This window comes from Acanthochromis polyacanthus, chromosome 17, assembly GCF_021347895.1.
Source record: "Acanthochromis polyacanthus isolate Apoly-LR-REF ecotype Palm Island chromosome 17, KAUST_Apoly_ChrSc, whole genome shotgun sequence".
Lineage (NCBI taxonomy): Eukaryota > Metazoa > Chordata > Actinopteri > Pomacentridae > Acanthochromis > Acanthochromis polyacanthus.
Window position 1 is genome coordinate 15,711,179 of NC_067129.1, and position 28,000 is coordinate 15,739,178.

Genomic DNA, 28,000 nt, shown 5'->3' on the forward strand with positions numbered 1-28,000 from the left:
AAATTAATCTGGATCCGCCCCTGCTAAGGACACAAAGACAGTCTAAAGCTCGGGGTTTCTACCGTCCAGAACCTTTGTGTTTGTGCGAAAGAAAGCAATGTAGGAGACAATATCAAAGTGACACACTAGGAAAACTATTATTTATTGGGTTTTGTTTTTTTGTTGTTTTTATAAAAAAAAAAAAGCTTACACTCATTGAGTACAGCAGATAAAATCTCCAAAAGTCATTTCGAAACAGTTGCATTTGGAGTACAGAATGTCAGAATTTCGTTTGTGTGATTTTACTTTACAATTCTACAGTTGAATCAAGGTTGAACTGACATTTTTATAAATTATGTAAAAACCTCATTAACACAAAAATCACAAAAGAACTGTATGGGACATCAAAAGAAAGAAAAAAAAAAGAAATAACATGATGTGAATTTCATGTTACCCTCTTTATTATTGTACACAATATACAAACTGGTCCTTTGTTTAATTTTCCCTCACTTACACCTAATGTCTTACTCGGATTAAAAGGTGGAGATAAATAATAAAAAGTATCTAAATATCTCAAAAGGATATGAGGTAAGTGAGTACGGAAAGCATGTTAACTCCAATAAAACGAGCCAAAAGCAAAGCCTGACGACGTACAAAAAAAATACATATTTTCAAGCATGAGATTATTGAATCCATGACCAGATGCTACGAAGAGATCATTTCATACAGTAACCACATTTCTACTTAGAAGAATAATAACACTGTGATTACGGCAGCACGTTGTGCCCATATTGAATAATAATAATAAAAAAAAGAAACAACAAAAAAAAGGAACCTATTTCAGCTGGCTTACTGTAGTTTGAAATGGAAAAATAAAGTGATCTTAAGATAACTACAGCTATGGATGCTTGGGATGGGAGTTTACAAGTTTACAGAAAAACAAAAAACAGGCAGAAATAAGAGTACAAGTTAACAAGAGTACAGATGGAGTTGCAGATGTCTTGCAGATAAAAGCTTCTCCAGCTCTGTGGCGGCACACGTGGATCAAAGCAGAGGACAGAAAATGCATTAGACACTTTGCATGTTTGCTCGAGAGCTGCTTCCACAGAGGCTGAATGCGTCTTACCTTCACTGATTAGTGCACATTATCTGTGCTTGTCAGAGGATTTATGAGTGTGACGGTTAAGGGAAATGCTGAATTAATCCAACTGAAGTGCTGCTGAGCACTAAATTACTGATTGTCAAAAACATCAGCTTGTCATATTGCAGATTACACTGCCTTCCTGCTTTGTTTTCATCGTCTAACTGGTTTTAGAGCAGCGGTGTCAAACATTCGGCCCAAAACCGGCCCTCAAAGTGTAAAAATTACAGAGAAGACATTGAATGCGGATTGTAAATTAGTAAAACTATAAATTTAAAATAATTACTAGACCATGACAAGTTGTGTTGATCATATAGTAAAATACTAGCTTGTTCATTGTTCTTTTGTGCCTCATTTTTGTTATTATTTTGTCTTGGTTTTTGTCATTTGTCTCATGTTTTTGTCGTTTTGGTTTCCTTTTTTGTGTCATTTGTTTTTTTTTCTCATTTGTGTCATTTGTGTGATTTTACTGTCTCGTTTTTGCCGTTTGTCCATTTTTTGTCACTTTGCAACTTTTTTGTCAATTTTTTCGTCTCTTTTTTGCTTTGTGTCAATTTTTGCATTTTTGGTTATTTTGTTTCTCGTTTTTGCCATTTTGTGTCTCATTTTTGTAATTAATTTGCCTTGTTTTTGTCTTTTTTATCTGACTTTTGTCGCTTGATCATAAAGTAAAATGCTCTGGATCTTGGAAAATTTGGAGTTGTCATTATTTATAGGTTACTATGTTATGATTTTACTGCTCCGGCTCCCTTGACATCAAATTGGGCTGAATGTGGCCCCTGGACTAGACGGAGGTTGACACTGCTGTTTTAAAGGGTTTGCTGTAAGGCTCGTGTAAAGATCTCCAAATAATACACGTCTTTTTTTGGAGTGCCAGTGTGTAATGACTGAATGAGCAAAAAGGGACCGGGATAATACGGCTGTTTGGAATTATGAGGCCCAAACTGAAGAGCACATGATCAGTTTAGATTGGCGCGCTGTATCAGTGGGGGACTGCAGCTATCGAGGCCAGAAATGAGCCAACAGTTAAATGTTCAAATTAGACAAGTCAAATGGTTATAGGATGAGGATTAGCTTGCTAATTATGTTTACAAGCAAGTCCTGTTGGCTGGCTTCTCGGAGCAATATGGCATCTGCCACAACATTTATTGGATCAGAGTGTGTTTAGCGACACACGAGAGATAAAAATGGAAGTAATTCTCGCATAATGGAAAACTAATTTAGTGCTGTGAGCAGCTGCACTGAAGATACACTGAAACACTAATGCACTAAAGTTTGCCTAATTTCACAACAAGCAAACTCAGCCAGAGATGACCCGAAATAAGGACTTAAGCAAAGCAGATAACCCGGGATGCTTTGGTTGTGATTCAGTGGTTGAAAAAAAGCAGCGAATCAAAAGGACTGCAGATTACAAAGACTCCATGCCTTAAAATACTAAAATCTCCACAATAAACAATACAAAATAACCACAGCTATGACTTAGGCGTCGTACAACATTTAAGGATATTGCTTTTTCTCTTCCTTTCCTCCGCTGCTGTCCCTTTTTTCTTTCTTTTCAGACTTCTCTTTATCGTGTCTGGACTCCTGGAGCAGAACAAAACCGATCATTAGTGATGGAAATAGGAATGCATGAATATTTATAGATAGAATCTACGGAGAGATCAGTGTTCGAGGATGAAAAGGTCATCTGACCTTTTTGCCTCCAGAGGACGTTCGTTCAGGTTTCACAGACTCGGCCTTCTCTTTACTGGATGATTTGGATCTTTTGCTCTTCTCCTTTTCAGCGGACAGTGGGGAGTCGCAGGAAGGACTTGTGCTCTTGCTGTTTTTGGAGGAATCTGGAAGGACAATATTTACCTAATTTAGTATTTTTATGATGTTAGGCTGACAGCTACTTCACATTTGCCAAGAAAAGAAAATACTCACTGGTTCCATTCTCATCCTTTCTGCGTTTAGATTCTTGGCTTGTCTCGTGGTCATTGACAGTGTGGTCCTAAAAGAGGAACATCATCAATTAACACAGAAAACATCCTGATCATTTTGTAACAGATCATCTACAAAAACATCAATGTATGAAAATACTTCAGCGATTCCTTCTTGTCCAACTAATCTGAGCACCAACTTTTCCAAAAACCCATTTTTACTGGCGTCGATGCGATACTGACTCTCTTCCTGTCTTTGCGATCCTTTTCTTCCTTCTTCTCTTTGGATCGGCCTTGTGTGTTCTCTGAATCTTTCTTCTCCGGCTCCCTCTCTCTGCTCTTGGACCGGGCAACTGAATTGAAGTTGATGTGGTGCTGCAAGAACATTTACATATGAAGAGAACGAGAAATAGGAAACAGTTTAACATAGTCTCATGTGTTAATGTCACTACTAATCTTTGTTACCAGTGAATAAGCCACAATGGCCGAAAAAAAGAAAAAAAGACTGAAATATTCTGTCACCTCACACTGATCTAAACAATTCCACATACTGATCTTTTTTTTTTTTTTTACAGTCAATGGCCACTCCATCAGGTGCTTTTGAAATCTAATGCAATCCAGTACAACCGCTCTGCCATAAATTCTACTCATGAAGCGTTCACATTTTCAGTTGAAACTGTTAAAAAGATGATGAATACATTTCATGTTTGTTACTAATATCCTACTGAGTGGTGGTGCTGGACTGGACTGCCTTATATTTACTCCTCTTATGTCAGTTAATGGGTTTGTGGCTGAAATCTGCCATTTAGATTGAGGTGGAGCTGCCTGTCAGTGCGAGGAACAAAGAGGAGACCGTGTAACTGAGAAAAACAAATCTATCACAACTGATAACAACAACAAAAAAATGCAACAACCTGAAGGACTGATAAAAGGAAGAAAAAGCAGCAAAGTGCCTTGGTGTTTTTGTAACTAGAACTGATGGAGCCGACAGACTGCAGTCTGAAGTTCATTCATTAGATCACTGTGAAGTTACACAGATACCAACATACACAGTCAACGGCTCTTTAATTAAACACGGTACTACATAAAGTGCAGTCCGTTTCAAAAATGCATCAACAGCTCCTTCTATTTACAATATAAATATTAATCAATGAATTAAACCGCTCAAAACACACTAGAATTTAATTGGAAGGAGCTACAAGTGTTTTTTTTGTATGGACATGAAATGAATAATGAATGAAGGATAATGACAATACAGCAGAACACACGTATGAAGGCAACAGATCAAATTAGAGCCGACAATGTACAGTAATGATGACAAATGTCTTTTCAATGGTGGACAACTATTATTTATTATAAAATAATGTTAGAAATCATTCATTAAATGCTTGTATATGGTTTCAAACACTAAATAGGGGCTATATGTGGTGGCTAACATGACATACGGTCCACATGCTAGTCAGTGCCTGTGATGTTTAGAATTAGAACAGGATGCTCAGTAGAAATCAGAGATTTTAGCTGTTTTAATAGATCCAACCTGCAAGGACTTTATATTTTATTGTCTTATCAGTCTAGCAGAGTTAAGTTTTTTATTTAGTCTGCAGTCACTCATACAATCCAATTCAGCAGCCTCTCAAACTGCAGACTCCCATGGCTGTACTGAAGGCAGAACTTCAGTGGATTGTTCATGGAGAAGATGCTGCAACACTATTATTACATTATAATCACTGAAAGTGGCTGGATGAGGTGTGAGCAGTGCAAAGGTGGTGCAAATGTGTCACGGACATTTGCCTTGCAAACGTAAAAACCAGACCAGGCCTTTATTTATGTTTTATGCAAATTGTGCACAGGCCTTTAACACAGAAATAAGTAATCAAACATCTATTGATATATGCAGGAGATGATCCTCTTCAGTCTCGATCAGCAGCAGATATTTGCCATTAGCTACCATGTGAAGATTGCTTAGTATAAGTAGCTTTTATACTTTACTTCATGTACTCATATTTCACACACCCTGGCATTAAGTTTTCCAGTGCTGTGCAATCTCAAGATGAAAGCTGACCGCCTTGCTTTTCCATGACACTACGCTGTACGTTTACTGCAGGTGTAGTCAGTAAAAAGACACTTTCTCCACACATCTGCTCCTAAAACAACGCCCTTACAGTACGCGCTCAGCTTGGCCACAACCTTTACAACAGAGTTCTCCAAACTTTCTTTGTGAGGGTAGAATTTATAACAAGACTCTATTACACTGTAATAGTAATGTAAATGAGGATTCACAGAAAAACAAGTCATTGCTGCCTTAACTAAACATTTGCTTGAAGATGGAGAATAACAATTAAGTGTTTTTGTAGACATGTAGGTTTGTAATTTGATGTATTTACATTTTTCTGTTCATCTGAAAACCTAATTACAGCCAATGTGTTTGCTTGATGTGACAAACTTCAAAAAGACACCAAGACCCTGTTTAGTGTCCATGCTACACCTCTGTGTATTTTTCTAAATTAATTTGTGTCTATATTGGTTATGAAGATTTTTGTTGTGCACAATTTGTCATTAATTGACTAAATATTATTCTATGATGGGATGAATCATGGAATGAGGCTGCTGAGTGTTTTCAAGTGGCTGCTACTATCCCTGGCATGAAGGCTGCAATTTTTATATGGTACAAATCCTCCATTACTACAAGGAACGTGAAAGAGGTTGCTTGCACTGAGAATTATCACCTCACTGCAGTCCTCCACAGATTTAGAGAGCCGCTTAGGCTCTTTAACAAATTGTTTTGGGCTTTACATTCTGCATACTATGCTCTCTTCAACTAAGCTTCCAGCAGCAGCCATGACTGACCTGCTCTGCATCAAAACACAGACCCAGGACTGAACAACTAGCTAGAAAAAACTGGGGAGAATCTTACAGCCTAAGAGGTATCTTCTCAAAAACTGATAAACACTATTGTGAGGTGGTCAGAAACATCAATCTAAATGATAGAGGAAAGTTGTGTAAAAAGGCAATTGCAAAAATATTTCCCACAACTTTCCAAAGGTGATACTGGGTAATGTCAGATGTAGAATTTTTTACTGAATTCGCTGCCATTAAGTGGCAAAAACAACAATAATGTAGCTTTGATGATTACTATCAACAACAGTTTTCCTTATTAGGATGTGAAAATACAAATGTGCATGGGTTGACACAATCACATGTCATCTAACATGATTTCTTTCATGTCAGCAGCTGTTTTAGACATTTTGGACAGCTGAACAAAGACAGCAGACAGTCTAAGAGAAGGGATAAGTATCAGAATCAGTTCAAACCTTGGATGTGGCCTCCTTGGGTTCGATGCTATTGTCCTGTAAGGATGAATGGAGATGACAGATGAGCTGGGAGGGGGTGGGGGATTGGGAGGAGGTTGTCAGACAGCAGTAGAGAGTTGGAAGAAGGGGTGGGGGGTGGGGAGTCGGGGCTGGCCGGACCAACAGCATACTTCTCCCTTGACCTCTGACCTTTAAGGACTAAGGCTTTGACAAGGTTATTACATAGAGGAGAGTTCATAGGCTCAACATCTGGAATGTCAATACTTAAAATAGAAAAACCCTGAGCATATATGAAATAACTGCTAGTCTCATTACTACAGACATGTCTGCAATTTCAGACAGCATAATATAGAAGTCCTACAGCGCAGCTGGTATTTCAATATGTTTAAAGTGCAAGTGCTGTAAATAACATGTATGTGTGTGTGTGTGTATATATAAGACAAATCACTCAATTCTTATGTGCTTGACTGCATCCCTATATAGGTAACTGTTGCTGTCACTTACAGTTCAGGAATGGATAAGACACATGGAGCCTATTTCTCTGGTGGAAGGGTAAAATAAAGACCTATCACAAGCTTCCAGTGGTTTGGGCAACGCTCCAGACGATTCAGGCTTCGCCCACTCTCTCTCTCTCTCACTCTCTCTTTGTAGGGGCAGGCTTATTTTCCTCTGCATTTTTGGCTGATTCAAAACTGCAACATTCATTTTCTCCGTCGATCTCTGTTGCTGGTGGCTCTGATTTTCCACTCAATGCTTGCCAGGAGGTAGTACGACTGTAGATGCTGATGTCTGGTAGTTGGAGGGACAGCGTTGCAGGGGGCCGGCGGGACTGACTGGATACGCATCTCGTGACGTGAAGGCTGCATGCAGGCCGTTTGAACAAGCGTAGACAGAAGAGGGACCGATGACTCAGCCGTGGCAGAGAGGCACTCATAGAGTAGAGTGGTTTGCTGGACACCTTCCATCTCTGTGCAGCATCCGGGGACGTTGACGGGAGATTACTTTACATCACTTTAAACCAGGGAATCTTCGCAGCTCACAAAAACGAGGGGAAAAAAATCTTGGGCACCATTTCAAGTAGCAAAACACTGCTCACAGCGAAAAATCAAAACAAACTTTGCCTTTGGAGAGCTCTTGATTTGGCAAGCCATTTTACTTCAGGTGAATATTATTCTCAAAAAAGCAAAAACTCCACACGGAATATAGAAATGCTTAAAAAACTTCTTTCTTCCCAAGGCACACTGACTGCTTTCATTAATATGAAAATAGGTAAATATTTCAATATGAAAATACTCAATATACACAATATTCTCTTGGTTAAGTCTTTGAGGGGAGGTCTCCCCATTCTGCAAAATATTATGCTGATGTCCATGGAATGCTTTCCAACTCCCATGGTTATGGTTGGGATATCCAGATGCAATGCCTGCATGAACGACCGCTCTCCTTGATGATCTTCAGGGCTGCTGGAATGTGCAACGGCAGGGAATGCTCCGGCAGATAGAGAAGAAACGGGCACAGCCTTCCTCAAGCCATACTAACCTTAACAGACGAGGAGTGGGACGGGGAAGAGTGACTGTCGAGCTTTCGTCTTTTGTGATCTGCAGATCCAGAAAAGAAGAACCTGTGTAAATAATTTGTGCACCCAGCCTTTAACAAAATTCTCCATAAACAATACAGGGGGATGAGAAAATAATGAGTTTCAATTTTGTCCGAGCTGGATATACAGTTGTAAACTTTTATAGACATTGTGTGAGGTCTGCCAGTGTTGTCAAGATGCAGCTAACATTTTAAGAGCCGTGGGAGGAACAGGCTTCTTACCCCTCTCAGATTCAGCTGACTCTGATCTGGGAACTGGTGACTTGAGGGACCCAGCCACAGCACTCCTGTCTCCTTTCTCCTTGCTCTTGGACTCCTTGATGGCATCGCGCTCTCTGGACGGTTCCATTGGCTCCCCGTTGCCGGCTTTGGCCTTGTCGTCTTTGCTGCTCTTCTCGTCTGGTTTCACTTTCTCCCTGTCTGCCTTGGGGGTCTTCTCCTTACCCTCACGTGCCACCCGCTCTTCCTTCCCTGCTCTCTCGTCTCTCTGCTTCTCCCGACGGTTCTCCGCCTTTGTCTCAGGAGTGCTGCCTGGTGTCTTTTCCTTTTTCTCTTTTTTCTCCTTCCCGCTCTTCTCTTTGTCGTCCCGCTCTTTAACAGCTTTGGTGCTGCAGAGGGACAAATTTATTCAAAAATGTTTCAATAACATTCTGCTGATTTTAACACTTGTACTGCACAATAACCCACACTGTTTTTTTTTTTTAAATTTAGTTGAAGCCATCACAGTGCCAAAGCAGGTCTTGATACTCTTACCTGTTGAGAGCACCATTCCCGTTGCTGGTGGTCACTTTGGCTGCTGCACTGTTGGCTTTGTTCACTGGCTTTGCGGTCCCCTGAGATTTATCCTTGCCCCGATCTGGATATAAACAGACCAAGGAGTGTTTGAGCACATGATTTATTAAAACTACTGACATGCATAATTGGAGTGCAACACAAGTTTCAACAGCAACATACAAATACCGTCACAAACTGAATCTACTATTTGTAGTTTTGTTCCAGTTTCAGTGGGAAAACAAAACAGCAGATTCAATCACAACAACAACAACACAAACATAAGTGTTTAAATTCTTCTCAGACTACAGAAAACATAATAAAGTTTGAAACATTCAGGAGAGGCTATGACACTGTGGAGACAAGACTAAAGCTGAACACCTGGTTCCTTCCTTGTGAAGTGAATGAAACTGCTGAGTCACTGCTCAAAACTGGCTAGTCGTGTCTGTAAGCCACTCACCGCCATCCTCTGACGTCCCCTCCTCTGTCTTGCTGGTGCTGGTGGCAGGCTTGCCCGTGCTGCCGGGGCCGTTCTGTTGACTGGCGGGTGTGGCACTGCGCGCTGGCTGCTCCTTGTGGTGAAACTCGTTCTCAGGAACCATGTGCACCTTCTGGCTTTTCAACCGGCCTGAATAACTGTAAGACGCATAAAGGGGTTTGCAAAAAGCAGATACAACAGCCAAAAAAAAGAGTGTCACACGGTGCAAAGACTTAACTCTTAGCGAGAGGAAAATATGTAATTGAGCTTTTCCAGCACAGTATTTCCCTACTAACAAACACTTGTAAACTTGTCTGATCGTAAACATTCCTAAACACAAGCATTGACACTTGTGTGGATTAGTGTCCATGTAAGTAGAAAGTTTACAGTGAAATGAATTTGTTCCTATCAGACGTCCAATGTGTGTGCTATTTTGCATTTGTAAAACAAGAGGAAGTGAACTTGCTCTGTAACTTGAATGACTTCATACTGCATTAGGAATCCCACATTCTATCGATTTATGGAGGCTACACTAGATTATTCCTGTAAAGAGTCACAAGAGTAACACTCAAAGGCTCAATTAGACACCTGAGAACAACCCTCTCTACTCTGGAGCCAAAAATATAATACACCAACCATCTTGCAAACTGTTATTAACAGCCTGTCTAACCATCTCTTTTCATATCACTGAAACATCTGGGCTACAGTCACCACCTGCCACTCCTACGTGTGGGAACAGATAACTCTTCTTCCCATGTTATTACCAAACTTCATATTAGAGATGTTAAGTGTATGCTCCACACAGAGCTGAGCAGCACACAATGCTGTGTTACCCCATTGCTAAGGCATAGAGGTCTGGCCTCTTATCCTTCTCCTCAAGGCAGATCTTGTGAACACGGCACTCCAGCGCTTGGCCTAGGTTCAGGACCTTTGGGTAACAGGGCAGGATCTTGGTGAGCACGATTAGAATGTTCCGGATGTGGGTGTAATCTCCTGTTTCCAGGCAGTGAACTGAAGCCTGGTTGGAACAAAAGAAGAAGACATAATTATGGACAAATATACGACTGTCAAAACGCTGGCTATAAGAACGTAGACAGAATTTTCAAGAACAATAATGATACAGAAGGGCAGCTCACTTTCGTCAACATGTAGTGCCATTTATGCACCACATGTCTGAAGTTTTCGTAATCTAGTTGATCAGCTTTGTTTCCGCCATCAAAGCCTGTGGCTCTGAAGATGGTCAGGAAGCCGGGGTAATTGACGCACTCCTGTGATCAATAAAATAAGTAGAGACGGATTCATATCCAGCTCATTTTACATTAGAAAATGTCACAATAAACAAAGGTTGCAGGTGTAGAGATGGGGTTGAACCGCTCACCTTCTCATAGGTTGCACGGTCACTGTGCCAGCGGGTCACCGTCTCCAACATGCAGCACAGGAAGCGTCCGTAGCGGTGAGACTCATTCTCTGTACAGCTGGCCACAGTGTAAATGATAGCAGAGAACACCTACCGAGAGACACAATGGAGTACTTTTATTTAAACAACAAAGCGGAAAGTAAATATTTGGAATATGGAAAAGTCTACTTAATTTAACAAAGTAGTACATCAAAGCTTTTATGCTCAATATTTCAGAGCTGCACTTAACCGTGGTCTAACTGAATTTTACATAAATGGTCTGAACGGGCCAGAAGTTATTAAGAATCCTGCTTTAATTTGATGGTGCACTTGAGCGGCCATTGAACCACTCAGTGTATTTTCGACATTTACATTTCGTCTAGTTATTTTAATGGATATTTCTACTTTTTCTGTAATGCTGAGTGGGCAAAACTGCAGCCTACATTCACCTCCTTCATTAATCACATTATTAATATTTAGTATTTTTCTCTCTAAAGCACTTTTATAGGGTGAAGAAGACTGTTGTAAAGATGTGGTTAATTATCATCATCCTAAGTGTATATTTATGCAAGTCTTACCCTGTCATAGCACAGGAGGGTGCAGAAGTTGGGCGTCTTCTGCTGGTGAACCAGCTCCACAAAGCGGGCACAGTACACAGCATCGATGGAAGAGAAGATGCAGCGAGGGAACAGACAGAGCTGCAGGAACTTTGTTATGGTCTCGTTCTTTGTGGACTCTGCCAAAAAGCATTTAAAGCTGGATTAGTAACAAAGATGGAAAGGACAATGAACATTAGACATACCTTCTGTATTGATTCTGTGATCATCGCTATGACCTTATCAGCTTTGTCTGAAAGTCCCCTTTAACTACATTAATAATCTGTTATGTACCTCTGAAAACTTCCCTCTATCCAAGGAGTTGCTGTATGTTCATTTAGGAGACATCAGACTTTGCAATTATTGCAAAAAAACGCAAATCTGCATTGTGTCTTAAAGGTCTTTTACACTTAAATGCAGTCTTCTTCTCTCAGACTTCAAAGCATTTTAGAAGGCTGTGCACACGCTGCGTTAAATACATCAACAGTGACAAAACATTAGGATACTTACTGGCCAACAACCAGTTGTCTTTCTCCAGTTTGAGGCGGTGTAAAACTCTTTGGACGTGCTCCAGCTGTTTCTTCTCCTCCTCCTGTAGTTTTTCCTGCAGGGCGGTGCAGCGTTCCTTCTCCTTCTTTTTCTTATTTAAGGGCTACATTAAAAGGAAACCACAACAATAGTCACATAAGAAATACACACAGACAATAAGCTATAATACTCATTTTATAGGCACTTCTCTCTTATAAGATCTCAGTCTCAATATTCTTGCACTCCTTTGTATCAGCTGTTCTTTTAACTGCTGCAAATACCGTAAGCCAAGCAACACAACTGCATCAGCTCAGTGTAAAACGTAAAAGCCGTTGCAGATGTGTGCCGATAGCTGCCAACCAACTACTTACGATCTCAGGGTTCTCCTCGATGGCCTTGATCTGGACCTTGAGCTTGTTGACTTCGCGCTCGTAGGCTGAGTGTGGAACGGCCAAGTCGTACATGGTGAGGGACCAGAATGTGGCGTAGAACTGCGGGCGGAGATCATCCCAGACCCTGGCTTGATGCAGGGATACCACAGCCTCATGCACTGGTGTCATCACCTGTTCACAGGCCGCCACATACTTGTGTACCTTCTGCTGCTGCCGGTTTCCTTTTTCTGCCTTTTTAAGTTCATCGTACTTAGACTGTAAATAGAGGGCATACAGTTAAAGCTCAAAAAATGTTACTTCTCCCACAGCAATACTTTGTTTTTCTTGTAATTCTAAAATGTATTGTTAGATATTATAGTAAAATGATGTAAAAACAGAAAAGAGATTTTTTAAAATCTACTACTCTATCATTTTAAAGCCTACTTTTATGCATTTTTGTTCAAATGACAGACATTAACACAGTTCAGAGGCATCTTTAGAAGAAAAACGGAGAGGAAGTCACTTACTAAAATCTGATGGGCGTACATTGGCCGAGACAGGAAGAATGCAGCATCATGTGGAGTGTGGAACTGGTTACAAAGGATGTCGATGGAGGGAACACGCTTGATGTAGTCTTCTGTGCTGAGGTTGGAGGCCAAAAAGCCCCCAAACTGCACCAATGTGTCATGGCACTGCAAGAAGACAAGCAATTATGTCAGCAGGGTCCCAGAGAATTGTTGTTAGGAGGCATTTAGTAAATAGTTTCAATCACAGTTACTATGAAGGTGGAAAATGCAAGCACATGCCAACATCTACCTTAAAAGCTACATACCTGGTCATAGAGATGACCAACAAGTTTTAGGTGTTTCTCTCCACCTTCCAAGAAAACCACACCATTTCGCTGCTGAGCCATGAGTAGACACAATGGCAGGGCTAGTTCGTGGTCCAGCAACGCATCCTTCAGACGCTGCGATGATTTTTTTGTGTTCCTGATTTGGCCGAAGTACCCACCCTGAAAACCATGTCACATTCATGATGACAGGGGCTTGAACTCATGTGCAGCACAGTTCTGTACACTAGTCATACAGATCACAAGAATGCATTAGGAAGTAAGAACTGTACTTGAGTCTATTTGTACAGAATACCTCTGCTTTGAGCTGCTCCCCTCCTGTCATGGCCTCTAACTGTTCTGAGGTCATCTCATCTGTGATTTCAATGCCAGCCATTTTCTGTACCACCTCTTTCAGGATGAGCAGATCAAAACTGAAGAAAGAAAAGGAGCAAAACAGGCAACTGAGAAGCTGAGAACACAGAACCAATACACGTTTAAAAATAAGCGTAGATTGCAGAAGCTTAATATCTTTTTAAAACAATTTTATGACATTGTATTTTCAAGATGTTTGTGTGTCCTACTATTAAAATACTGTCATTCAGTCTTTTTCCCCAAAAGACATCGGGTGTCTTAATATTTATTGTCTAATTAAATATTTGAAATCAAAATATATTGTGTGTACACTTTCTCTGATGTTTGGATAGTTACACACGTGGACAAAATTGTTGGTACCCCTCAGTTAAAGAAGGAAAAACCCACAATTCTCACTGAAATCACTTGAAACTCACAAAAGTAACAATAAATAAAAATTTATTGAAAATTAAATAATCAAAATCAGCCATTACTTTTGAATTGTTGATTAACATAATTATTTAAAAAAACGAACTAATGAAATAGGGCTGGACAAAAATGATGGTACCCATAACTTAATATTTTGTTGCACAACCTTTTGAGGCAATCACTGCAATTAAACGATTTCTGTATTTGTCAATGAGCGTTCTGCAGCTGTCAACAGGTATTTTGGCCCACTCCTCATGAGCAAACAGCTCCAGTTGTCTCAGGTTTGATGGGTGTCTTCTCCAAATGGCATGTTTCAGCTCCTTCCACATATGTTCAATGGGATTCAGATCTGGGCTCACAGAAGGCAACTTTAGAATAGTCCAACGCTTTTCTCTCAGCCATTCTTGGGTGTTTTTGGCTGTGTGTTTTGGATCGTTGTCCTGTTGGAAGACCCATGACCTGCGACTGAGACCAAGCTTTCTGACACTAGGCAGCACATTTCTCTCCAGAATGCCTTGATAGTCTTCAGATTTCATCGTACCTTGCACACTTTCAAGACACCCTGTGCCAGATGCAGCAAAGCAGCCCCAAAACATTACTGAGCCTCCTCCATGTTTCACCGTAGGGACAGTGTTCTTTTCTTCGTATGCTTGGTTTTTGAGTCTATGAACATAGAGTTGATGTGCCTTACCAAAAAGCTCCAGTTTGGTCTCATCTGTCCAAAGGACATTCTCCCAGAAGCTTTGTGGCTTGTCAACATGCATTTTTGCAAATTCCAGTCTGGCTTTTTTATGAGTTTTTTTCAGCAGTGGTGTCCTCCTTGGTCGTCTCCCATGAAGTCCACTTTGGCTCAAATAACGACGAATGGTGCGATCTGACACTGATGTACCTTGGCCTTGGAGTTCACCTTTAATTTCTTTGGAGGTTGCTCTGGGCTCTTTGGATACAATTCCAACGATCCGTCTCTTCAATTTGTCATCAATTTTCCTCTTGCGGCCACGTCCAGGGAGGTTGGCTACTGTCCCGTGGGTCTTGAACTTCTGAATAATATGAGCCACTGTTGTCACAGGAACTTCAAGCTGTTTAGAGATGGTCTTATAGCCTTTACCTTTAAGATGTTTGTCTATCATTTTTTTCGGATGTCCTGGGACAATTCTCTCCTTCGCTTTCTGTTGTCCATGTTCAGTGTGGTACACACCTTTTCACCAAACAGCAGGGTGACTACTTGTCTCCCTTTAAATAGGCAGACTGACTGATTATGAGTTTGGAAACACCTGTGATGTCAATTAAATGACACACCTGAGTTAATCATGTCACTCTGGTCAAATAGTTTTCAATCTTTTATAGAGGTACCATCATTTTTGTCCAGGCCTGTTTCATTAGTTTGTTTTTTTAAATAATTATGTTAATCAACAATTCAAAAGTAATGGCTGTTTTTGATTATTTAATTTTCAATAAATTTTTATTTATTGTTACTTTTGTGAGTTTCAAGTGATTTCAGTGAGAATTGTGGGTTTTTCCTTCTTTAACTGAGGGGTACCAACAATTTTGTCCACGTGTGTATACTGGTGTTTGTGAGTATGAGTCTGCACGCCATTATATTTGAGATGGACGGTTCAAAATTTTAATCAGTGATATTTACTGTAATATAAACAGTAAACCTCAAGGCTAACCAAGCGATAATAAAGAATTAAGACTCAATGGTAGCCTAGCCACGCTAGACCCAGGTCTAAAGACACAAGGGTCTAGGAACTCTCGACAGGGAGGGAGGCGGGCTAAAAGGTTGTCTTTCAAATCACTTGGCAGCAATTGGGTAGGTATACAACCAATCAACGCAACGAATAGGCTGACGTAGTTCCTAGAGGGCCGGAAATCAGAGGATGCGGAAGTTCGGTGAAGCCTTATTTATACAGTCAATGGGTGAAGCTCAAGTATATTACAGACATGTTAACAGAAAGATTATTCAGAGTCGGTGCTAATGGAGCTCAACGACTGTTGTCGTTTTTGTTGTCGACCCTGGCAGAGAATTAAATTCGTTGCCGTGGGTTATCTAGCGTGGCTAGGCTAGTTGTTTCCGGTTGTTTCTGTCAGAATCGTCGCGCCTCTGTCATCACTTAGTTACGCCCGCCTTCTGACTCTACACTTCATGGTGATTCGTCCGGCCAGTTTTAGGAGCATCCAACCTCGAGCCTTATGGAGGGTAACTAGACCCACCCTGGCAGAGAATTAAATTTGTTGCTGTGGGTTGTCTAGCACGGCTAGGCTAACTCAATGGCATACTTGGACTCAGCATATCCTGCAGACTCATCATATGATGTTTTTTCTACCACACTCTTTGGAGCTTCTTACCTCTTCCCTGCTTTTAGCTGATTGGTGACATATTGAAGGAGGCCAGCCAACTCAATTGGATATTTTCTGAACACGGCTCCACACAGACTTGCCAGGCCTTAGATGACAAGAGGAACAGGTGTATGTTAGATACTCATTAAAACATCAAACAGTTTCTCTCCTTTTGCATGCAAATGAATGATGTGGCTAACTGTGAAGCCACATACTCTGAAGCCAGGAGGAGATGGTGGTGTCATCGTGCTTCATCTTTTCCTTCTCAGGGTTGGCAAGAGCCTCAATGATGCAATCTGAAGACAGAGTCAAGTGGAACAACAAAGACAGACAGCTCCTTTACACAGTCCATTTCCTCCAATAACACACACATAGATACACACACAGACACACATCTGTTGTGTGCTGACTGCATAAGAGCAAAGTGTGTAGGATACAGGCCAAGACATCGTAGTTGAGGGATGTAAGGTACTTCAAGGAGTCCACCACTGGGACGATAAGGTTGTCGTACCATTGGATCTGAGACAGCATCTGGAAAACATCATGACAGGGGAGAAAATAGATTATTACCAACTCTAGAGGACACAGATTATACCTGAGCTGCTGACACCTCCTTAATACAAACGAGAGAACCAGTCTGTGCAAGTCATATTTAGAGTATAAGTGCATCAGCATTTCAGCATCCACCAATCTGGGGCGTGAACTCTATTATAAGAGTCGTGTCTGGTGAAACTAATGAAGTACATGCCACAGATGAAATATTCTTGTACGCAACGTCCATATTGTAATTGCATTTTACAGAGCTGCACAGGACAGTGAGACACAGGTGGAGCTGAAAATTGTTAAAAACAGACACAGAGCAAAACGTTTAGATGTAAGGCCTTGGATTTACTGCACTGCAGATGCGCACACCACAAACATGCAGTTATTTTATATTACTTCCTCATCAATTTAAGAGTCGTAATTCTGTACATGGGCAATAAATCAACATATATTGTATATATTCTATGTATGCACACTACACATCAGATCAAAGTGGCCCATTTTGGTTTTTACGGCTTATGTGCAGCTGGTGCTCTAGTAGCGTAGTGGCTACACGGACTGACCAGAATTTAGAGGATAGATGGACATCTCTGCATCACATACATCATATTATGACAAAACGTATGACACTCGGACCCAAGCAGAACCTCATGTAACTGCAGATTTGGCAAGTAGGACATTAGCTTAAGGGTGTTAATATAGATTAGAGTTTGACTTAAAAATATATATTTCTATACTTTTAATGACAAAAATAATTAGAGCAAGCTATACTTACATAATCAAAGAGGATGGTGGGATTGCTATGGCTAAGCTTGCCAATCTGTCTTCCAGATTGTTTCACATTCTCTTTGGTCAACCGCCTAAGGAGAGAAAAAGCACAAGACAGGAAACAGCAGATTAAAAAACACGATATAAAAAGACGATACAAAGAATACAAAGAGTGCTGGAAGCAAAGACTGTCACTTCTGTAAGCTTCACAGCAGTTGGAAAATGCTCTTATGGTTGTCAGCTTAAGACAAAAGAAGTGTCATTGATTTTTTTTCAATAGCGAAGCAGAATAATAACTTCCCCAAAAACACTAAGTCCCCTTTTAAATCCCTGTGCTGTTCAAGATTGTCACAGTAAACCGTCTTTTCATAAAAGCTTAACTTGAGATAGGTAGGAAAACGAAAACATACCTCTGCATGATTTTATACAATCTCCTTAATTTAATCCTAATGAGCAACGGATTAAGTTCACAATTATTTTAAGACTTGCAATTGAAATATACATACTTAATAGTCTTAAAAACTGCTACTTGCTCTTTTGATTTTAATATCATATATGAATATTGGAAAAATATCAATAGTATTACCAGATATAAGAGTAAAACAGTAGAGACACTTTCTGAAATTTATTCTTTATAAGTTTAGATTAAGCAGGGTGGAACAGCAAATTAAGTCGGTCATTCGATAACAGAGCAGCTGTAGGCTGAAAAAACAAAGTGGCCTTGTTGTGCTGATGGTGGTGAATCCCTGCTGATAGTGTGCCGTGTTAAATTCTGATGTTATCGTCTGAAATGTTAGATTATCTGAAGCTCCTCACCCTCAGGACTAAGGTACTACAGATAAGGGTAGGGTTATGTGCTTTTCAGGGTAATTAGAGCAGTATCATTCTAACAGAAAAGACTATAGGACTGTGAAAAGGTGGAAATATCCCAGATAAATGAAGACTCAAGCTGAATGAAAGGGAAGGGCTCCCAGTTCACGCAAGGTTTACTGTTCTTTAAAAAAAAAAAAAAAAGCAAGTCTGCAGAACAGAATGTTTCAGAAACAGATGGTAAAATCTGTATGTACAAATTTTAAACTGCAATCAAATCAATAACATCAATACACTGGTTTGAAGGCATTCTGTCTTTCAGACATACATAGGTCATCTCCTCTCTCATTCAGACAAACCAACCAGTGTCAGAGATATGGATCCTGCTGCTGTTTCACACTGCAGGAATTTAATAAACTCAGAATCAAGACTCTCTCTGTGATATTTTTGGTGCTGAACTGAGGAAGCAGCCTTCCCTAAATTGCTTTACAAACCCAAAGTACTGATGAAAGTGCATGTCTATTTGTTACTGTGACAGGCTGCAGTTCATACTTGTGCAATGTTGAAAGTGATACAGAAAGGTTCCTTGGTCTGACATGTTAAGATTGCTAGCACACCTTTAACAGGAAAGAGGCATTCAGACACAAAACCAACGTGTTCTGTTGCCTTTAGATCAACAGAGCCAACTGCATGTCTGAAAGGGGATTTACTGTTTCAATTATAGAGGAGAGATTAACCAAAAGTACAATAAAACAGATGCCTGCAGAAAGACAGTACATTATGTTTTACAGAGTGACTTACTTCATTATGTATTTGGCCCTTTCCACAGTCTGAGCTTTGACTTTAACCAACAGCGGATGGCTGGAATACGTCTCATTCTTCCATTGGCCATATAACCGGTACCTTAGAGAGCACAGATAGAACAGAGGAAGCCCGGTTAAACAGAAGGTTTAGCTATGCAGCACTGAAAACATTGGCAGCATTGGCTGAGTAGGACATATGAAGGCGAACAAGAATGCACAATTTAATAGCCGCAAAAATCCAAACTTGGACAGCAGGCTTTAGGGAAACACTTTTAACATAAACAAAACATGTCAACTTGCCAAGCTTGTTATTCAGAGCAGGTCATGAATAGTAAAATATCCACCTCCTGTCTAGCATTATGTTAAACTGCTGTTCTGCTGCATGTGTGACAATTAGCTAAGGGTGAATTTCTACATCATTTTTCTTTACTTACATTTGAAAAATACCCTAATTAAGCAATTTTCAACATGTCATATTTGTAGGAATAATTTTAAAAGCCCTTAAGATACACCCACAAACTCAACACAAAGAGCTATCTCCGTACAATAGACTGGCACATTAATGAACTGCAAGGCTTGTCCATTTTCAGCTTACATCAAATCTTCCCTTTCACAATGTCAACACAGTTTAGTGAAGAATACAGTGAAATAATCCACAAAGTGCAACTATCTTCAGTATCCTAGGAAGTTGTTTTATTAGCTGTGACAAACTGACACAGACAACCAAAAATGAACAAAACCTTTGGGGATGTGAAGTGTCATTGCTCATCAGAGGCGTGCCACAATGTCCAATCAAAGTTTCTAAAAATAAAAATCTTGCATTGAACGGGAGCAGAAAAATGGTATGCATAGAAAAACACTGAATTCACTTTGCTCAATTGAGCGTGGTTTGAAGAACTGAGTCTGATTTTGTGGGACACTCTTTACTTGCCAGCTAGTAAACACCATCCAGGAGCGATGCCTAAGGGTTCACCACCCGACAATTCAATTACACAGCACAACATGTAGGAGGTGATGCAAGTGAGTGAGTCTGTGTGTGTATTTCACCTGTGCTGGTAGGGAAAGAGCTTGAAGAGACCCCAGAGTTCCTCAGACATGCAAGCATTACACTCCATCAGCGAGAGAGAGGGGAGTAGCACCTGGTCTGCAATGCTCAAGAAGCAACTCAACAATGTATCCTGCAATGAGCACAGATTCAGAATTATTAAGTTTCTCTAAGTCACATATTTAGTTTTCACACTCTGAAATACAGCTCAGCGCAGTTTTATAGTTACCAAGGCATTTGGTTTTATACTTACCATTTTGTCTTTGACATCAGGTCTGCCATCACTTTGGTACTGAGAAGGAAAAAACAGCAAATAAAAGTCAGACTAAGATTAAAGCCGTGCTGCTAATGTCATAATATTATGGTTAGTTTTGTACCTCTTTCATGAAGGCCTTGCCCAGACGCACAATTTTGGCAAAGAGGATCGGGTCATGGGAGAGATGAGGGCCTAAGTAGCAGAGCATGCTGAATGTGTCCCTGCGTAGGTCCTCAAAGTTCTCTGCAGGTCGAGGGGCCCGCTTGTTCCTCAGTGGATGCATTACACAACCCCTAGCCCCTTTTGGAACGCCAGCCCTATTAGGAACACAGCAGTATGACAAAAAGGGTTTTTTTCCTATTCTTTTAATTAGTAATTAATTTCCCATTCTATGCTGGACTTCAATGTGTGAACTGCTGGAATCCAGAATAGTTCAAACTGTGAAATAAGAGGTGCTTGTGCACGGTTTCAGGTCTGACTACACATGGCGGGCAGTAAGTGAAACATGAAAATTAGCACCTTCTGTACAGAGGCTCCACAGTCAGGTGGACAAGCTGGCAAAGCGCCAGTGCAATGGCCTTGTGAGAAGTAGCATAGAAGGAAGGCATCTGGTCCATAATGCTCTGGGCGTGGTGCCAGTCTCCAATCCTAAGCAGCGCCTCCAACAGACCGAGCTTCTGGTTATCAGGTGGCTGTGAGCAAAAAAAACAGAAGCACTGAATGTCAGCGTATTATTAAATAAAGTTCACTAATATTAATGTAGCTAGAAAAAAGCAGTGACAAAATCAGTAAGCAGAGCGGCTGTCACACACTTAGGTGAGACCGGTACATATTATATATCTGCATCATTTTACCTTACATTTTATTACCTTATTAAAACCCCAACTTTTCGATGTAATGTGTACACATGTGAATCTTTAATAACAATCTGCACTATGCTAACAATAATAACCTGACTTCAGGTGAGACAATAAAGGCTTCAGAAGTGGACACACTGTGACACTTCTTTCCAATTCTGCTACACATCTTTGTTTCTATCACTTGCAAATCTCTTCATCATCTGGCTCTACTCAGCTATTCATACAAAGAGCATTTCTTACAGGCTTATACTTAAATGTCAACATTGTGAGAGCAAATGCTTGAATACCCTCTCATTCTTCTCCTCTTCCTTTTCTTTCTCCTTTTCTTTGTCTTCATTTTTCTCTGAGGGCAACACAACCATAACCAGCTTGCGAGCAATCTGCTTGGCCTCTGAGATATCTCGTTTGTGTTCCTCTATGATGGTGGCATCTAGTGGCATAAGCTGGAATGGCACAGAAGAACAATATACGTTACAGCCGTTATCTTTAGTGGTGCACTACAAATTCTGACTGGCATGAGCAAAGAACCTGCAAAATTAAACTGAATAGTGATCTTTTAACTAATTAGCGGGACTTGCAGTTCCCATCCTTACATGTACGTAGAGATCCTCCAGCTCTATCAGGTTATGGTGAAGCAGAGCAGCAGCAATGTGGTAAAGTGACTTGGGCGTTTCCTCATTAGGCTCCTGAATTAAGACAAAATATAGAAAAGACAAGTGTTCAGTTCTTGGAGTTGTATTTACAAAAACACATTACAGAACTCCTGGGAGTCATTTTAAAATATTAGTACACAATAACTTTTAGGTCTGTTAGTATATTGATGGACATATTCTGCATGTCGATTCCTTTGATTACCCATTCTTGATTTTCATACCTGGTAGAATTTGAACTTAAAGCCCAGAATGTGGCACAGTGTGAGTGGCTCACACATGTAGGACTTGATGAGGGACAGGAAGAACTCATCTTGGTCAGATCGACTCTCATATACCTCCAAGATTATGTCCAACACACGGTTAGGATCCAAGTTGAAACATCCTAAACACAAAAGAAAAAGGCATTATGTGGGAAACTGAATTTATATAACACAAGGCTAACACCTTTAAAGAAAGAGTTCCAAGGGCCTTAAAAAAGAAGAGATACTCAGTCTGCAATCTGACTACATCTTGGTCTGAATCTGGATGACATAACCAGCATTGCTTGGTGTGAATCACAGCTCTTTGCGGGTCCAAAAACGTATGCTCAAATCAAAGAACACAGTACTGTCAAACCCGCAAATCAAACCAAACTGGACCCGAACAGAAAAGCAGAATTTCGGAAATCCCAGACCCAAACCTGGCTAGTAGACAGAGATCCAAAATGCACTATTTCACAGCTGATTGTTGTTAACAAGTTGTAAAAACAACACTTTGTGTCTTATCTATTGTAACATTAGTATCCTTTTCCCTTGTGCCAGGCTATGACATGTATTATATCATTATGGACAAAAAAGTTGCTAAAACACAATCCAGGTTTTCTGTTATTCTTCTTGCTGATCGAAACAACTTCACTAATATCCTTGTTATTTCATCTTAAAAGCTCACTTGCCATTATGGTGATAGATGACAAACGCAATGCATTCAAAATCAGCTTTGGAGTTTTGTTGTAGTATGTAGCTTAATAAAGGTAACTTCAACCAACTTCAACAGTTTAGGCTTTTGAACTTTAGCACTATCTGTCACCACAGATGCTAACATTAGCATTGCCAATATAGTGTCATCAGTGCCCTCGCAGACAAGAGTGACCTCTGCTCTCTGACCATCTATCCCCTTGCAGGTAAAACTGGCAGAGTTTTATTTCACCTTATTTCCAAGACTACACAGTCTCATTCTAATGATACTATGTGCAAGTTACAATACACAGAGAAGCACTTCCTTAACAATCAGCGATGTCTGATCCCAGCCTGGTCTTCTCGCCTCAAGGTGAGTATTGGGAATAATGTGAAGAAGATCCAAAACTTCTAGTGATAGGACAGGACTGACCCAGATCCGACTTCATAAAATAAGAGTGGACCTAAACCCATACGGGTCCTGGCGCAAGTGTCGAGTGTAGGGTTGTTGCACATCCTTGAAAACCTCTAGTGTGAAGCTCTAAGAGATTAGAAAAAAAAAAACACACACACACAACATACTTGACACTGAATGTGGTGTCCCTGAAAATGGGTTTTTTTGTACCTATGAGGGACTTGATGCTCTCCAGGACGACGTGGCTGGTGATGTTGCCAGACAGGTCTTGGCCAAGCTCAGTAATTAGCTTGGCGTAGCCTTCATTCTCCTCCCTTAGCAAGTTAAACTTTTGCTGCTTGTAACTGAAATGGTACAATATTACACAAATATGGGATATTCATTACAAAGCACAATGAGTAAACATAACTCACATTATCCGGTTATGTACGACTGCTAATCTACTAAACTGTGCCCTCTACTTACAATAGTTTAGTCTTGATTTTTACAATCTTCTGATTAAACTGATGGGCTTGTTTTATAAGTCCAAGGGATTCAAGGGTTTCTGGATCCAGTCTTTCTTTCAGGATGGCCTCTGGAACAAAAAACTGAAACAAAAGAACATTTCATTTTAGTACTTAAATACAGACATCAAAATGACATATAAATCAGTGTGGGCAAATCCTAATAAACTACAACAAAAAGAAATAAGAACCAGCATAACTGGGACAAAGAATTGAATTAAATGCTAAGTCATACAAGCCTCTTGTGCTTTGATGTCACAAACAATCTTGAAGCAGCCTTTGTATCAGCCATCATTCTTAATTGTATACAAGAATATTTTTTCTGTCAGCTGCAAAAAATAATTTGATGTTAAAATACAAAAAATGCCTTTACCAAACACGCTCCCACCAACTGTGTGTAATGGTCACGCTTGTTTTTTTCTTCCAGTGCACCAGTCTCTAAATCTGTAGAAAAAAACAAAACAAAACATGGGTATGTCAATTTTAGTAAACACACACAGCTATTATCATCATACAGTTTATTATGCTTTTATTCAATAACCCCAAATTACCTAGTATACTGAACACATCTGCTAAAATTGATGGCATGTCATCTCGGAGTTCCTGAAAACAAGAGAAGTGAAAGTTTAAGCCGGGGAAAAACCACTGTTGGCATATTTGGTAGGGCAAAAACACCTAAATCACATATCTGTCTCAGTCAGGATCAGCTTAAACTGTGTATTTTTACTGAACTCATAAAAATTTCTGGATTTCCAAACCAATGTTATCCAGCATTTCAATGCCAGTAGCCTTTCTATCACAGAATGTTCAGTATATTGCGCATTAAAACACACTATTAAAGCCATTATATCTTCAGTGTAAACGCTACATTCACATCGAGTGTACAGCGATTGAGCACAGCACGCTCCTTGGGCCAAAATTTCACAGAAATATAATAACAGAGGAATACTGAACCCATCGTGTGCCGGAAAAAAAAAAAAGAGGTACTGCTTAGACACCTGGCATGATGGAAAGGAAAGAGAGAAAATCTCTGAATGTTTACACTGTCATTTTAATATTGTTTAACCCTCAAGTAAAATGAGCAAACAAGTAAACAAAAGCACTTGTACCATCATGTCCCCAAGGACGCTGGCGACAAGATCCAACTTCAGATTTCCTTGTACAACTTGCCAGCAAAGCTCATATAAGGCAGCCTGTATGTCTGCAGGGAAAACAGAGAAGACACAAGTTATCAAAAACTGAAAGAAGAGAACGGACAGGAAAATACTGATTAATATAAATTGTGGAAGCTTATTCAAAAATTGGCCTGTACAAGGCATACATCTTAAGCTAAACAAAGAACGGGATACAAGAAAGAAAGTACCTAGAAGAGGCACCATAAGCAACAATGAAAGTCTGACATAAGTGGATGAGACTATTTCAGCTTTGTAAAACTGAACGTACCAGTTTTTCCCCACTCCACATTTGAAATCCAATATAAAATCTTTTGACACTGCAGTAGAATTCTGGTTGTATCTTTGATCAGATAATTTGGATTCATATTCAAGATAACTGTTTTTCAATAAAGTTATTGTGACATTCAAGAACCACTTACACTGAAGTGCAAGACATTGTGAATAGGCTTCACTAAGCAGTTATATTACAAACACTTCATCAATGGTGTGCAATACTTTGATAAGTTTGAGAATAAAAATACACTATATGTCAAAGGAAACAAGACAGTGCCAGGAAGTACAGACCAGGAACCAGGTCTTTTGGTGGCATTTGTTACTGTAATTAAAGGTTATTTAACATGTTGGTTCTTGCACAAAATTAGACTTCATGTGTTTAGCTACGAACATATCCATTTTGATCTAACCAGAGTGCTTCATTTTAAAACTCTTCACTCTCATACACAGCTGTTTTCAAACTACAACAATTCCCAAGATGGACATCTATTTGTGTGTGACAGGGAAGCTTAAATACATTGACAGACACACACATAAAAAGTATGTTAATGGGAGAAAGGTGATACCAGCTTACCTCTAATTTCACTTCCATGATCGGTTTTCTCTGTAAGTTCTTTGCAGAGTTGTACGCTATAAAATAAAGAGGCATAATTTATCCAGCAGCCTTACACAGCTAAATAAACAAACCACCATTCACGATAAACTATGCAAAACACAGTGGGTGTATTGCTTGCATACAAATATCATGGTACCATCTGGATCACTTCCATCTAACACTATGCCAAAACCTTACCATCTTCAAATCTTTGGTAAAATGAAACATTTCAAAGAGAAAGACAGCAGCTATATTCTAAAGCCATAAAGAAGTAGCCCTAACAAAGGCAGACTGACAATCACTTTGTGCCACCTGAAAAGTCTTTTATTCAAACTTGTAAGTGACCACACCAGAACACTCAAAGTGACGGTTCTGCCACCGATTCAAAGTACTCAATCAGCTTAGTGGTTGGTGATAAGAGGTCGCTAGTGCCAACGATGCAGTGTGATTGCAGCAAGCTGACACCCTGGTCTGTCGGGGCCCTAAGGTCACACATGGTGAGGCTGCCATTTTCATCCCTTCAAACATCAAGGTCCAGGACTAAATTGACTTAACACCGTGGCCTCGCTGGCTGTTAATTCCACAACTGACATATCATGCAAAGACAGCACTACATATCTATAGTAACATTAGGTAGTCTGTGAAAGAGAGACACCATTTCACCTAAAATCATTAGCTGTGTAATAGCAGCGTGACACTTTGATTATTGTCACATGTAAATTGCCTTTTCATTTGTTCTCTGCCACATAGATGTCACTTCACAGGATGGCATCCCACTGGGCTACCTAATACGCATAATACACGTATAATGGACAGCATTTAGCTGTCAGTTGGAACATTTTAGTTCGGTAGACCAGTTACCGGCTCCTTGCAACTATCTGACAGAATTTTCTGATAAAATGCTATCAGCTTTAGACACAAGCTAGTAGAATAGGAGTCAGAGCTGGTGCACCTCACTGCAGGCCTTCCCTAAATATGCAAGGCCTTGAGCCACAGCTAGTGCTGTGGATGAGCCTATTGTGTCTCCGCCTGTACGTGATGGCAGTGCTCAAGAAAATTAGTGAAATTGTGATTCACGCAACGATTTTAAGTACAGACAGCAGCCCGATATATTGATGTATTGATTCCAAGATGTTGTCAGAGGATCCTGCGATGCTACCGAGATTACCGGGTTTGACAACGTAACGTCTGATTAAGCTGGTGCTTGCTGTCGAAATTTCATCGCATAGCACACAGTACACAACAGTGTAACGAAGCATAACGTTAGTGATAACCCCTGTCAAACAGTCAGCTGTCGATACCTGCCGTTGACTGTTAACTTGCGCAAACACATAGGTTAAGGTATTGTCAGCTAACACGATATGACGTTAGCTGTAGCTAAGCTAACAGTGAGGCTAACGGTGTGACTACAGTATCATTCCAGGAGACGTTTAATCGAAGTGAATCAATAAACGCTATTAATTTCATGCTTCCATACATACATAGGTAATACAACGTTCGACAAGGCATTCGACACCGCAGTTACTGTAGCTAACGTTAAAGCTAACTTGCTACAACGCCAAGACCCGTTGTTTCCCTCCACATGAATATTTACTGTTAATGTTATACAAGAATGACTAAGAAGGCGTTTCTCGTCAAATGCTGAACTGTTGTCTGTTGCAAATTAACCGTGACTAATCACCTGAACGTTAGCACTAATTTTACTCCACTTTACAAGCTGGCTAGTACGTTGCAACAGAAGAATCAGCTACATGGATGCTAGCTAGCTTAGCTTCAAGAGCCATCGTGTTTACAAATTAACGGAGGATGTAGTGAGAGCGTTAGCTAGCCGGATTGCTAACAAGCAGGTAACGTTAGCTAGCGAGGCGGTGTTAAATGTAATTATTTAATGCCTCATTTCCGAAAAGCGCAACAAACCAGCTGAATTAACATAAAGCCGCAATTACACGATATACAAATTTGTTAGGACAGTGGCGGGTGTGAACGTTTGTAAGCCACTTGAGCTGTTTTTAGCATGCTACCGTTACTGCCTGTTAGCTATAGCAAACACACCTGAAAGACCGGCCTTATATTTTAATGCTAGCTACGTATTTCATAAATATATTTTATCAGTAAGCAACCGGCACACGAATAGAAAACATAACGCTGGTGATTTCAGATCTACTCACAACTCGTGTTTTCCAGATTTTTCCCAGTTTTTGATCCATTCACCAGGGAGGATAAGTGTCGCCATCTTCCATACACACAGCCCGGATGTCTAGTTCATTATGGCACACACAGGGTCAAATGTGGTGGTTAGCCACCGCTAGCTCACTGTTGCATGGTGGG

The 28,000-nt window shown here is 40.2% G+C and overlaps 1 protein-coding gene across 1 annotated transcript; it reads right to left on the reverse strand.

Annotated features, from left to right (window-relative positions):
- Window positions 1-112: 112 nt before the first annotated feature.
- thoc2 (THO complex 2) lies at window positions 113-27,984 on the reverse strand. Its single transcript, XM_022188318.2, has 39 exons — window positions 27,841-27,984; window positions 25,652-25,707; window positions 24,739-24,830; window positions 24,181-24,232; window positions 24,003-24,073; window positions 23,592-23,713; window positions 23,337-23,470; window positions 22,001-22,161; window positions 21,720-21,812; window positions 21,414-21,569; window positions 20,786-20,958; window positions 20,388-20,583; window positions 20,264-20,302; window positions 20,013-20,143; window positions 18,964-19,065; window positions 17,360-17,444; window positions 16,479-16,572; window positions 16,257-16,337; window positions 16,051-16,147; window positions 13,235-13,352; window positions 12,922-13,101; window positions 12,617-12,781; window positions 12,090-12,365; window positions 11,701-11,842; window positions 11,173-11,330; window positions 10,577-10,705; window positions 10,335-10,466; window positions 10,032-10,216; window positions 9,181-9,356; window positions 8,703-8,805; window positions 8,172-8,557; window positions 7,893-7,951; window positions 6,354-6,389; window positions 3,286-3,417; window positions 3,047-3,113; window positions 2,813-2,958; window positions 2,628-2,704; window positions 1,106-1,152; window positions 113-1,004 (listed from the first exon to the last, which is right to left on the reverse strand). The coding sequence occupies exons 1-38, from the start codon at window positions 27,903-27,905 to the stop codon at window positions 1,125-1,127; spliced, it is 4,695 nt and encodes a 1,564-aa protein (XP_022044010.1). The 5' UTR covers window positions 27,906-27,984; the 3' UTR covers window positions 113-1,004; window positions 1,106-1,124.
- Between the last annotated feature and the right edge of the window lie 16 nt (window positions 27,985-28,000).